Source organism: Bos indicus, chromosome 14, assembly GCF_029378745.1.
Source record: "Bos indicus isolate NIAB-ARS_2022 breed Sahiwal x Tharparkar chromosome 14, NIAB-ARS_B.indTharparkar_mat_pri_1.0, whole genome shotgun sequence".
NCBI classification, from domain to species: Eukaryota; Metazoa; Chordata; class Mammalia; order Artiodactyla; family Bovidae; genus Bos; species Bos indicus.
In genome coordinates, this window is record NC_091773.1 from 3,084,695 (window position 1) to 3,098,480 (window position 13,786).

The 13,786-nt window shown below is 47.7% G+C and overlaps 1 protein-coding gene across 17 annotated transcripts in view; it reads left to right on the plus strand.

Annotated features, from left to right (window-relative positions):
* Positions 1–13,786, plus strand: part of PTK2 (protein tyrosine kinase 2) — a 192,948-nt gene that overhangs the window by 116,377 nt on the left and 62,785 nt on the right. For all 17 annotated transcript variants that reach the window (XM_070802389.1, XM_070802371.1, XM_070802383.1 and 14 more), the window contains 3 exons: positions 149–266; positions 3,434–3,464; positions 6,779–6,831. In XM_070802389.1, coding sequence (XP_070658490.1) covers positions 149–266; positions 3,434–3,464; positions 6,779–6,831 — 202 coding nt within the window. The remainder of the gene's footprint in view (positions 1–148; positions 267–3,433; positions 3,465–6,778; positions 6,832–13,786) is intronic.

The window sequence follows — 13,786 nt, forward strand, 5'->3', positions numbered from 1 at the left end:
TTCTCACTGAGACCTGATGACAGATCTCATCTCACTCCCACTCTCCTCTGGGCTCAAGTGCTTCTCGATCTGATGTCACGGCACAGCTGGCCCTCTGAGGAGCGGAAGGAACAATGACCGCTCTCTCTGGCTCTTCTCCCCTGTCCAGCCCCTGACGGTCACGGCCCCGTCCCTGACCATCGCCGAGAACATGGCCGACCTGATCGACGGGTACTGCCGCCTGGTGCACGGGGCCACGCAGTCCTTCATCATCCGGCCCCAGAAAGGTGAGCCGCCCCTGCCCTAGCCTTCCGCGCCGCCGCCAGGCTCGCCCGCAGCCTGAGCCCGTCCTTCAGGCCACTCTGAACGTGAAGAGCGAACAAATAATTCAGCCCAGCAAATCTGTATTCCTGCTTTTCTAGGGCAGCGACTCAGCTCACAGCCTACGAGCTGGGTTTGGACAGAGCTTAAAGGACACATGGTTTGTGTTCAGACCCTTTTGATTTGAGCGACAGCCTTAAAGTATTGTCTCAGTTACCATTAGTGTTTTTTAAATAAACTTTTGGGATTATGTTCAAGGGATTTTTTTTTTAAGCCCCTATAACTCATATAGATAAAGTCTCCTATTTGTTAAAGCTCTCAAAAGCTTAGAGTAGTCAGAGAACAAACTCGGTCTGAAGCATGATGTCTTGAATCCTCGGAACGGGGCTGAGTCTCTGTAGCCTTTTGCAAAGGGTTAAGACACAGTGTTTCTGAGGGTCTGGATTTCTGAAACAAAGCAGGAAAAAACCAGGCTTTGGAATTACATTGACCGATGGGTTCACATCATGAGCGCGTGCCATCTGCTAAGTACTTAGCTTCCTGCGCCTCAGTTCCGTCCAGGAAGGCGAGAAGAGTGGTACTTGCTTCTGTGGTCTCTGCGGGAAGCAGGATGGGAATGGCCTCCATTGGAGGTGGCTCAGGGCACCCACAGTGTCACACACTTCAAAGATTCTGCTTGTTCCCATGTGATCGTGACGCACTGGATGAGCCTGGGCTTGGGGACTTCTCATCCTTAAGGAGGAGCAGTACCTGCTCTGTAGCGTGGGAGGTGGGTCCGTGTCCACAGTTGCCCCCATCAGGCTGCCGCTCTGGGCAGGCAGACACAAGATCCTTGCCAGCACACCCCCACCCCGTGGGAAGGACGATCAGAGGAGGAGTCGGGGAGACATGAGGGATGCAGATGAGGCCCTGCACTCCTGGTGTAGACACTGCAGAGTCGTGCTGCCCAGCGGTCCAGTTCTCTGTGCTGACAGCAGGTGGAGGGCGTGGGGGTGGGGGATGAAGCAGAGGCATCGCTGGAGTCTTTGTTTAAACCTTTGTTAGTGTCAGGATGTCATACTAAAGCCATCAGCCAAAAGGCCAGTAAGTGCATGAATTCCAGGACATGAATAATCTGGCAGAACTGTTTCTTTCCACCATGATCAAACCAATAAAATCTATTTATTTATTTTCCCCCTAAAATGGAGTGTGTGTTATGATAGCTTTTTTAAATGTGAAATACAGTAGTGAAGTTGCTTTTAGAAATATCTAAAGGCTCCTTTCATTTAAAATTTTTGCATTCATGAGCTCTTGAGTTTTCATTTTGTGCTTCATTTAAATGAAGGTATATACCTTGCAAGCATTGTTTAAATGTTTTGGGAAAGTTGCTTCACATAAAGATAGTATTCTGTTAAAAATGTTAAATGTACTATAGCACCTATCTTCTTTTTGGTAAATAATTGTTTTATTTCACCCTAATTTGCCAAAATATTGTTCATCAATTTGTTGGTATATGAAAAAATAACATTCAGACATTAGGCGTTAAATGTTTGAGGCTTTAACATCTTCTTGGGTTGGTTTTTAGTTGACTTTTTTCCCCTGTTGGAAGAAACATTTTGATATCAAATCTCATGAAATGAGACACATTAAATTCTTCATTCATATAAAGACAGCATAAATGAAATCGCTTCTCATAAAAACGTAGTGGGTCCGAGGCTTTTATCAATTTTATGTGGTCTTTATAGATGATTAAGCCTGATAATTTACTTTATTCTAAATCACAGCATATGTGCTTGTGACTATTTTATAATAGATTCCTAAAGTTAAGTTATATTGCCTAATTGAAATAATATTTATTTTTTTTAAATAATATTTAAAGTCAAATGTTTTTAATGGATTATAATTAGAAATATGTGGACAGGAGCATATGTACACTTTCTAATTTAGTTTCTTAAAATTTAAAATAAGTGTAAAATATGTTTCTACAACTCTGATGCACCATTTTCCTGGTACACGCGTTAAGGAACAGTTGCATACATACCCGTCTGTTCTCTCTAGGTTATGAGCTGCTTCATGGTAAGCAACACGCATGTGTTTGTGAGTGTAACAGTTCTAAGTGACGTCTCAGTTCTACACATGAGCGCTGCTCTGCCCAGGTGCACTTTGTTAGCTCTGTGATCCACCATAATTGCTTCAATTTAGAAAGTGCTTTTATAGGTGGTATCACTGGGGCAGAAAACTGTAAGAGTCAGAAGCCACGTGCCCGAACCAGCTTCTATCAGAGTTGCTCTGTTACCCCGGACCTTCTTGTGGGGCCTTACCTAACTTTTCCTTTAATTTAGAGAAAACTCAGTGGCAGTTTTTCAATTTTTAGTTAAATTCTCCTCAGAGGAAAGAATTGTGCAAATTAGGGTCATAATTTCACATTACCAAGACAAGAGTAACCCTTTTCCCAGGCAGCCAGGGGACTGGTGGGAAATTAACCTGGCTTTACCACCAGGTTAATCCAGATAAGAGAGGTTAAACCAGGGGCTCCATGCTTCCTGGTTCACTAAGGACAGCTGGGGAACGCGTCTCCCCAGCCCCTGAGCAAGTCCTGAGCTCCCCTGTGATGCCCCGGCCGGAGCCCAGCCGTCATCATGGGGGTCTGCCCCTGTGTAGGGGCCCCAGCACCTCCCCCAGCTGCGTCCCTGGGCCTCCTCAGGCTCTGAGGCTGCTGGCCCCTCGGCTGCCCGGGACCCACGTTCCTCTGGCAGCTACAGAGCCGGTGGGTTTGTTTCCTTTGAATTTCTGTGTTCCCTGTATAGGTTTTGGAGTAGCCAAACCTATGCAGGGTGTTCAGTCTTTGTAAAGAATGTTGGCTTTGATTATGAAAAATTCTTTCTTCTCTAACGTCTCCTGGGAAGAACAGCTTTCTTCTGTTTATCCCTTAGCCTGGTTTTGAGAGGCAGTGCCTTTCCTGTAGTCTGCACCTGCAGACAGCATGTTTGTCATAAATACTGAAAATAAAGCTGTGTTAACCCATCACAGGCATATAACAGCTGCGTTTAAAGGATTATTGCTAAAATTCTGGGATAGGACTCATCTTCTTTGGTTTCTACATACAGTCTTTTCCAAAGGAATCTCATCTCTCTCTTTTCATTTTTTTCCACAGAAGGTGAACGGGCTTTGCCATCGATACCAAAGTAAGTACCACTCTCTGTACCTTGTTAGTCCGTTGCATTAGAGACTGAAAGTCTCCATGCTTTATTTTACATTTGCCTGAGTAATGAAATTTCTACATGTATGATTAGGAAATCAGAAAGCAAGTATTTCCAGAAAGAAATCAGTTGTAAATCATCTAAAGTATTTAGGTTTTTTGTTGTTGTTGTTGTTTTAATTCATTTATTTTTTATTGAAGGATAATTGCTTTACAAGTATTTAGGTTTAGTCAGAAGTGTAAAGTGAATCTTCCCTTGAAGTTCAGTCAGAAGCTCAAGAATAGTAGTGATAACAGGAGAGGGGTCTGTTGTCAGATGGTTACTATATAGGCAACGGCAGTCTGCACAGAGACCTGAAAGTCAGTACCATTCTGGCTATTTTACAAGTGAGAAAATTAAAGATATGCAACTTAGGTTAATTTTAAAACATGTTTGTGTCACGGATTTCATAGTAGATACTTTAATCTGTAAAAGTGAAGAAGGCCCGAGCTTTTCTGTCCTCAGCCAGCGTGCTAGGGATTGGGGAGCACATGAAAGGCACCACGCTCACAGTCAGGTATGCAGCTGGGTGCCGAGAGCTCAGAGGGACGGACTTGAGGAGACGCCCCTGGCGCTGCACAGGGGCTAAGGGAGCAGAGCCTGGGCGCCTCTGACCTGTCACTCCCTCTCCTCCACTGCCAGTCCCTCCCTTTCTGCTTCCGAACTGTCAGGCCCATGCACTTCACCTGCCCACCACCCTCCCCGGTTGTTAGCTGTTAGCACCTGTCTGGGCTCTACTAGCAGACGCCTGTGTCGGGGTCCCCTGGACCACTTCGTGCAGGGATTCTCTAGAAGGAATGCCCAGGACTCGGCACATAAAGGCTCTCATGGTTGCGATGCATGACAGCCCAGGGAGAGTGCGACGGCCTGGTGTTCAGAGGGGCCGGGCAGCCCCGGGGGCCCTCTCTCAGGGGCGCAGGCAGGACACATGGAGAGTGGTCTCCCAGGGAAGCTCGTGAGAGACTCAGCGCCCCGCTTTTACGTGGGCCTGGTCCCGTGTGCACCCTGTGCTTGGCGTGTGCCCAGATTCCAGTCTCCCAAACGGAAGGCAAGAGCTCAGCATGGGCCATATGATTTGCACCATTGGCCTCAGGACAGGGAGCTGTCCTGATCAGTAGGGATGGTGGCAGCCCTCCTCGACACCAGCCAGGGGTTAGCCTCAGAGGACAGCGCCACAGACCCCTGGCTCCCATCCTCTGCATGCCTTTGCCTGTCTTCTCTGCAGCATCGGGAGGGAGCTTTCCTCTCAAAGTCCTGTGTGGATGCTGCTGCTCTTGGATAAATGCCCATATCCTTCAGCCGTCTGGGGAGAGGCTGTGCGGCCTCTCCAGCCTTGCTTCTGCTCCCACACTCAAGCTTCAGCCACACTGAATGCCCTTCGGCTCCTGGAGCCCACGTCCGTCCTTCAGCAGGGCCCTGCTCAGGTCTCACCCTGCATCACTTCATCTGAAAACCCCCCATCACTCCAGTCCTGGAAGCAGCCCTGTGTTTTTCCGTAACTTATCTGAGTAACAGTCACCTCTCTGCTGCTCTCACTCTTGGGCTTCACTGATGGCCGGGGTCAGGGGGCCTGTAGGCCTGACACGGGACAGTAGGTGGCACCCAGTAGGTACACAGTTGCTGAGCAGGCAAGTGGTGGGGGGGTGAGACCATTTCTCTCAGCTTTTAGGCATTGTTTCACAAACCCAACAACATTTAATAGATAATGTATTAATGTTCTGAATTAATGGATATTAACTAATTAAAATTATTAATGTTTATTAATTATAAAACCAGGCAAGAAATTCGTGCTCATAATAGTTTCAGTTGTAGAAAGTCTTTGAGAGATGACTTTGTGGATTAAATGCACAGGAATTGTAAATATAGACGTAAAAGTGAGGAGTAAGGGAGTAGATTAGAAGTGCTAACAGATACTAGAAAGGAGCAGAATTTCCACAAATCACAGAGCGGCAGACGTGTTGTTACCACTGATCAGAGAGGTGTTTGTGAGCAGGTTGATTCAGAAAAGTGCCCCAGCCGACAGCAGAGGACGACGCAACATGCTGTCTGTGGGACAGAGGCAGAGGACCGTGGCCTGTGGATGAGGAGCGTGCACCTGTGGCCTCCCACTAAATGCAGTTGAGAGGGAGTTACGGTCAGTCAGGTGGCTGCAGTGGAAGAGGAGCTGGCGGTTTGTTAGAACACTCGGGTTAAACTTTTATTATAGACAGAGCATTTCAAACGTGTAGCAAATTCAGTAAAAGACTGATGTGTATGGCTTTGTGCTGTAAACCTTCCCCGGTCACTCAGTGGGTAAAGAATCCACCTGCAATACAGAAGACCCAGGTTCAATCCTTGGGCCAGGAAGATCCCCTGGAGAAGGGAATGGCTACCCACTCCAGTATTCTTGCCTGGAGAACCCCATGGACAGCGGAGTCTGGTGGACTGCTGTCCGTGGGGTCGCAGAGAGTGACACAACTGAGCGACTAACACTTCCTAGAGGTTGTGCAGTTGCACATTGAATATTTCTAGTTCTCAGAAGGGATATATTAAGCTCCAAGATTTCCAATATAAATTCTGTTTACTAAGGAAAATTCCTGTTCAGTATTTCTAGAGTAAATATTTATGTATCAGAAAAAAAGTTTTCTTTTATGAAAAGAGCAAAATAATTTTGACACCTGAAGACTGTAGGGTTCCTTTTTCCTCTCTGTTTTATGCTTTTTCGAAAAGTTTGAATTGAACTATACTTGGATTTTTTTTTAATGTGCTTAAAACCTTTGACCAAAATATGATTTTATGGGGATGTGTGTGTAAAACACTACCATTGTTGAGCCATTTCATGAAATGAATAACCAGATGTGTTACCCTTACCTGTGTCAGTCTGTAAATAATGACAGTATGTGTCACCATCCTGCCTGCTCTTGATCACGCTCTAAACGGCGGCAGGGCCAGTGCCGTGTCCAGAGGACTCCTCAGTCGCGGGCGTCTCCCCTCGGCAGCCCAGCATCTGAAGTGATTCAGGCCATGCGCACCACGCTCAGCAGTGTTGTGGCTCAGCGTTCCTTCCCTCGTCGGCCTGCACTTCTGGTCTTTAAAACGTTAAAGCAGGCTTTAAGGACCTCGGGTGATAGAATCTGGTATTTCACAAAGTCCCCCTCTGGACTGTGCCGTCTCCCTGGGAGAGGGCACAGCCGTCCTGGTTCTGGGCAGCTGGCGTGCATGTGAATGCCAGCAGCGTGGTCTGGAGAGTGGGGCGCTCACGCTTTGTACCTCTGTTCCAGGCTGGCCAACAGCGAGAAGCAGGGCGTGCGCACCCATGCGGTCTCCGTGTCAGGTAAGAGGCCACATGGGCGGCAGCGGGGTGCCCACAGCGGTGGGAGGGGGCCCCGTGTGTCTGACCTCTGCTCATTCTTAGGAGGATTATGTCTTTCTAGGCTAGATTATGAATGTTAAAGATTAAAGTTATTTAATTTTTAAAACTTAAAAGTAACTTTAAAATTTGTATAATTTTACAGTAGTAGATTACTCACAAATTACTTAGAATTCCAAGTTATGTTTCAGTTTTAATGCCATGTTAATTGTAGAGTGAAAATGTTTGCTTTCGAAGCTGCCATTATAATTTATGCTTGCAGTTCAAAAATTAACATAATATGCTTTGTGTATTTATTATTTTTTGAAGTTCAAGAGATGTGGAATATTTATAAACAGCTTTTTTTGTTAACAATTAACATAAAATGGTGTTTGAATATTGCTTTTTAAAAGATACAGTTAAGATACTGACATAAGCAGTATCTTAACTATTTACTGGTATGATGAGCATGGTGTGCTTTCTCTGATATGTTTCTCAAAATACATGTGCCTTTTCCCCCCCATTTAAAAATGTAGAAAATAGAGGAAAGGTGGGAAAAAGCATCTTCTATGGACCCAGGTTTGGCATCTTAAAATACACATGCTAAACGTGTGTATATACATGTATATATACACATGTATATCCATATGCACACATATATAGTATGTTCTCATCTATGTCACATTTCTAAAATAATAGATTCCTAAAACTCTACTGTCTGACAGTCTGACTTAGAAGAAGTCTAATTCTTGTTAGTTTAATTTACCTTGAGTGAATTTTTACCTAAAATTTAGTTTTGTGCATTTGCCTAGTTGATGACTGAATTATTTGTTAATGTTCCAGCATACAAATATAATTGCTTATTTTTTTTATCATCCATAAACATCCAACAACCCTCTTCTCAAGAAATATTTGTGTTGGTATTCATGCTTTTGTGCTTAGCAGAGGTCCTCTAGTGAGGAACCTCGTGGGGCAGGTGTGTAGGGGGAGCCCTGCGGCTCAGGAGTCAACCCCTTCCTGATGTGGGGAGAGGCCTGTTCAGTGCCGGAGCTTGTGCTGCCGGGCGGTGCCGGACGCCGGCAGCCTCCCCTCAGCCCAGGGTGACGCACGGGGGCTGAGTAGCTTGGCATCTCCAGTCTGTGGTGGCGCAGGAGATTTGGCAGGCAGGGAGCAGGCCCTTCGGGGTTGTGATCTAGTTGGAGAGACACGCCACCGCCCACCCGAGTGGCCTGGTGGCGGAGAACTTGTCAGCATCAGAGGGTGTTTTGTACCGTGCTCCACAGAAGAGGAGCTATCCAGCCAGCGCTGAGTCATTCCTAAGTGCTCCAGTCCTTCCCCGCTGGACTGGAAGCGAGCCTGGGCGGCCAGCTGGGAGGCACCGGTGGTCCTCACCGACCTGGGTGCCCCTGTGCTCTGCAGGCGCTCTGTGCGATGCTGAGCTGACACACCCTGCCAAGCTCATCACAACTCCGGGTTGCGACAAAACACGACAGGCCTCACGGAAGCTTCGGGTCTCATTTCTTCCATTTCCTAATGTCCTCAGCGTTTTTCCACAGCTGCCCGTTAAGACACTTGTGGGTGTCACCTCTCCCAGCACCCCCATCTTGATCCGCCTTCACTGTCCTCCCCAGGCACCCTGGACTGGAGTTCACGCTGCAGCCCCTTCTCTACAGCAGCTCTCGGGATACTCCCCCCTTTACTGAATGTAGGTAGGCAATTCCCTTGGCAGAATCTTTCCTCAGCTTGGCCCCGAGGCTTCCCAACGTCTCTGCGTAGCCCGCCCCCGTCCTCCATACAGGTCTTCACACAGTTCTGTCGAGCGTCTGGCCCCTCTGTTCACCTCCTTCCCCCTGTAGTTCTGCTCAGACTGCTCCACCGGCCAGCACAGCCTTTTCATCATCACACGTCAAAATCTTTCCATTCTTCAGAGTCAGTGATGCTGTTCCACACGTGGCCACCACTTTGGTGGTTCACGGAACCACCAAACCTTCATTCACAGGCCACAAAGAACGTTGCATGTCCCATGAATATTTAGTGACTGGACGTACCTCTTAGATTCCTGTCACTCCTCCGTCACCCCGCTCATGACTTGCTCCCTTCCATGGAGTTGGACTCACAGCGTGCAAAGACTCTTGAACACGCCATCCCAGCAGTATGGCTGGCCAAGAGCTGCGCCTTGCACTTAGCTCTTAAGCTGTTAAGGTGACACCTAGATGACCAAGACTTCTGCCAAACCTCAAGATTCTTTTTTATCTGGTAGCCTGGAAACCACGCGGGTGTGCTGTGGTTAACCTCAGCCACCCGCAGACTCAGTGGAGCGCCACGCCGGTTCCCCACACCACAAGCCGATCTGTCTCCAGGATGGTGTGGTGTGGTGGCTGAGGCTCAGCCTGACTGTGGCCAGCAGTCATGACCTGCTTTTCTGTCATAGTCTATCCTGTCCCACCCCAGCAAACCCCTGCAAGGTGGCTATTAGTCCAGTCTTAGAAAGTCCATCATCAGGTGCTGCTCAGTGCCTGCTCTGTGCTAGGCCTTGTTCCAGATGCTGGGGTGCACTGGTGGACGGAGCCAGCTTGCTCCTGTGCGGACCTGATGTTCTGTGCAGGAGACGGAGACGCTGGATGGAAATCAAGCAGGCAGATGCAGAGTGAGGGTAGAGGTCCAGGGACGTCCCTCTGAGCAGTTGACTGAATACAGTGAGACTTGGGGCCTGCGGACACTGGGACAGTGAGCGCCAGGCCCTGCAGTGGGAGCTTGGCAAACTCAGCACCAGCCAGAGAGCTGAGAGGCCGGGGCAGGGCAGGCAAGGGCACACCCAGCAGAGAGGTGACAGCTCTCTCCTTATTAGGCACTCAAGGTGCAGTGCATAGCATTAGACATTACCTTGTTAATCCTTGTGACCACCTCCCAGGTCTTTATCGTCTCCCCATTTCACAGACAGGAGGAAAGACAGAGAGGGCTTGTTCAGTGTCACACAGCTTGAAAACGATGGAGCAAGGACTGAACTCAGGTCGTTATTGCCCTCTAGGTTATGTTGCCTTTCAGTAATAATTTAAGGGAGATGACCCCAAGTACAGATGAAGAATCAGCTGGGAAGATGGAGAAAGTGGGACTGCCTGATTCCCCTATTTTTTATACAGTCACAACTGAGAAGCTCTTCCCTAGTCTTTAAGGCTGGCTTCAAATGCCACCCCCTCCTGAAGCCCTCCCTGCCTACTCCAGGACCCTCCTTCCTCAGAGTTGTCTCGCCTGCCATACATGCCACTATTGTGGATAATCTTTAAATAGATACGAGCTTAGAAACCTTCTTATCCCCTAGACCACAACTCCATCATAGACAAAGACATGTTCTATTTGTCGTTCCTGTCTAGGACAGAGTGCTCAGGGATTGTTTTTAGGTGAATCGGCTGCCTGAGCAAGGTGCGGAGATTGGTGCTAGGGCTTGGAGGACTGCACTTTGGTGGGGGGACAGGGAGAAAGGCAGGGACCCTCAGAGTGGATAGTGGCCTCGAGAGCTGCTGGGCTCACAGACTCCCCAAGTGCTGGTCATGATGAACCCTTCTGCATGCACCCCTAGGCAGTTTGGGGCAAGGGGTCCAGAGGCCAGCCAGTGGGAAGGCTGAAGTCTGGATGTCAGCAAACAGTCCCCAGCTCATGATCACGGGTTCCAGGCCCTCCTGTGTATCTCTTTGTGAGGAAGTAGAGTTTCAGACCATCCTCAATAGGGTCCAGTTTCAGTCCATGTTGAATATACGCAGTCTTGTTTCTGAGAGCTGGAGTTTCTAACGTTAGTTTGAGATGAGCCAGTTTACAGTCCATGTCCAGTATATGCAGTCTCGTCTCTGAGATCTAGAGTTTCGCTCTAATGTAAGTGTGAGATGAGCCAGTTTACAGTCCCTGTCCAGTATATGCAGTCTCGTCTCTGAGATCTAGAGTTTCGCTCTAATGTAAGTGTGAGATGAGCCAGTTTACAGTCCATGTCCAGTATATGCAGTCTTGTCTCTGAGATCTAGAGTTTCGCTCTAATGTAAGCGTGAGATGAGCTGGTTTATAGAAATAGCCCCCAGAATAGAGCATTTCCCTGGGCACCTTCTCAGAGGGCCTAGAGTCAACTTTTCTAGCCTATGTGTATGATTTTAGGAACTGTGTTTCTTCTGGAGCGCAGTTAGCAGTACATGGAAAGGCCTTCGCTTGTCCTAAGGGGTCTGTGTGTGTCAGAGGGGCACCTGGAGTAGGTGGGGGGGTTGAGCAACGTTTGTGTGGATGAAGATTCCCCGGAATGCAGGTGCTTTGTTCACTGAATGAAGCTGAATTTTAAATATTCCAAAGGCAGAAACTTTGGTTTTTGGTTGTTTTTTGTGTTTCAAGGTTCTGTTTGTCTGTTTTAAATAACCAGGCCTCTAGTGAAGCATTGGACCTTAAGTGTAACAGAAATGCTGATGACCTGTGACAACCACTTCACTGTGCCCATGGCTCCTGTCACATGTCTGGGTTGTGGTAACGGGGCTGGAGATCAGAAGACTGTGTTCTCTCTTCTGTGTCTGTCACCACAACCAAGGCCATGACCTTTTCCTTTTGTTAGAAATGTTTGGTTTGATTGTCTCTGCTGAGCCCTTGGTGGTGAACACATGTATCACTCTGTAGTGATACTTTGCAATGGGATGTTTATTATAAATTAAAAAAAAATTTTTTTTGCTTTGTAACCGATTCTTCTGGTTTAGTTGTTAACCTTGCAGCATCATTCTAGCTATTTAAAATTACACATAGTGACTAAAAATTATCCTAAACTAAAAGTTGACAAATGTCATTTGCATTAAGCTGCTTCGTTACAAATTCTAAAGCAGCTACTTAATATATGTAGAAGTAGTTTGTGAAGTTCTGTAAAATATTAGGTGGTATGTGGGTTGGTGTTCAGCCGCTAAGTCATGTCTGACTCTTTGCGACCCCATGAACTGCAGCACGCCTGGCTTCCCTGCCCTCCACCGTCTCCCAGAGTTTGTTCAAATTCATGTCCATTGAGTCAGTGATGCTATCTTTAATAATTGCGTTTTTTTCTCCTTTTTTCTCACTGTCTCTGAAGCACTAAGCCTGCAATTCATTCATTGCGCTGCCACTGCTTTGTAAATACAAGTAGTTACTTAGCTATGAGTGAGGCTCAGAGATTATGCACACTCACAAGCATTGTCTTGTTTAAGCCTCAGGACAGTCTTCCTCCTTTTCCCACTTCACAGGTGAGCTAGGGTGGTGAGGTGTGGCTCACGTAGCTAGCCAAAGCAGAGAGTCTGGTGGAAACCCAGATCTGGGCTCTGAAACCCACTGTCTTCTCATCAAATCACACCGAGATGTTGGAAGGCAGGAGGTGTCGATGTGAGAAGGGAGGAGTATTTTCCTGGAAGAGTCTGAGTCCGATTTCAGGGTGGTTTTTCTTCCATTTATCAGGAATAGCAATAGCATAGTGTTGACTCATTTCTGACTGTTCTGTTGGAATCCAAATATCTGCCCTACCTGCAAGTTTGAATGAGTTTTTTTCATCTGGTTTACAGCCTAGTTTCACTTTTGGTAACTGATTTAGAAGGCAGTCTCCATCTATACTGAAAGCTTGATTTTAAGTGAAAGCTTTCAGGAATTGTTTAAGTGCCCTAATTTAGAGTACTGTCACCTAGTACAGGGGTCCCCAAGCCCCCGGGCTGCGGACCAGTCCTGGTCCTTGGGTCCTCAGCTTGTTAGGAACCAGGAAAAGGTGAGCCGCAGGCAAGGGAGCCAGGCTTCACCTTCTGCCCCCCTTCACTCAAATGACCGCCTGAGTCACCCCCTACCTTTGAGTCATAGAAATACCGTCTCCCTTAAATCTAGTTCTTGTTGCCAAAAAAGTTGGAGATTGCTGGCCTATTACCTGTGAGGCTAATTTTTGTAAATTATGTGTCTTATGACATAATTTAATCAAACTAATGCAACTGATGGTTTTTATGTGCACTGGTGGCTTACCTGGTAAAGAATCCGCCTGCAGTGAGGGAGACCTGGGTTCAATCCCTGGGTTGGGAAGATCCCCTGGAGAAGGGAATGGCTACCCACTCCAGTATTCTGTTCTGGAGACTTCCACGGACAGAAGTCCATGGGGTCACAGAGTCGGACATGACTGAGCGACTTTCATTCACCCACTCATGTGGTAAGTATTGGGGGTTTGACTTATTCACAGTACTTGTCTTACTGGAAATGCTTCTGATTCCGACAGTCATAACTAGAGTCCTGCGGTCAGTGTGGGGTTAGGAGAGACGTTTAGAGGTCTCTGGCTGGGTGGGGGCAGGGTGCTTGATCGTGTTGTACCTGAATGAGGAAGTCATGATCGGCAGAATACCTCTGCCCCCACCCCCCACCCCCTGTGCTGTCTCCTTCCTCCCAGGACCTCTCCTTGCACCATTGTTACAGCATCTGGACTCTCCCTCCTCGCACCATTGTTACAGCGTTTGGACTCCCTTTGCCTCTCTTGAGATTTGAGGCTGCTGCCTGATTGCAGCCCTCTCCTCTCTGGCTTCTACGAGAGTCCCATGGGTTCTGAACTACCCACAGCGTGTGTTGTAGGCTAATGCCCTGAAGAAGCACCCAGAGCCAGGCTGGTTTCCTGCTCCTCAGCTGCAGGCTGGAGATGGGCAGACACATGTAGGACCCCCCGCGGGGACACTTTCAGATGAAAAAGAATCCGAATGAGATCGGAGCAATCATGAGTGCAACAGAAATTTACAGAGGATATTTACTCGGGTAAACTTCCAGGCCACAGATCTGTCCTCAGGCCCTGTGGACGCAGTTTCCAGAGTAGAGTGTGCCCTGCTGCTCCTTGTTGGCCCCACTCAGTGAGGGGCTGTGTGCTGCTGCTTCCTCAAGAGCACTCGGACCTGTATGTTCCAAGCTCTGGCCTGTAGGAAAGCGTCCCTCGTGGTGGCCA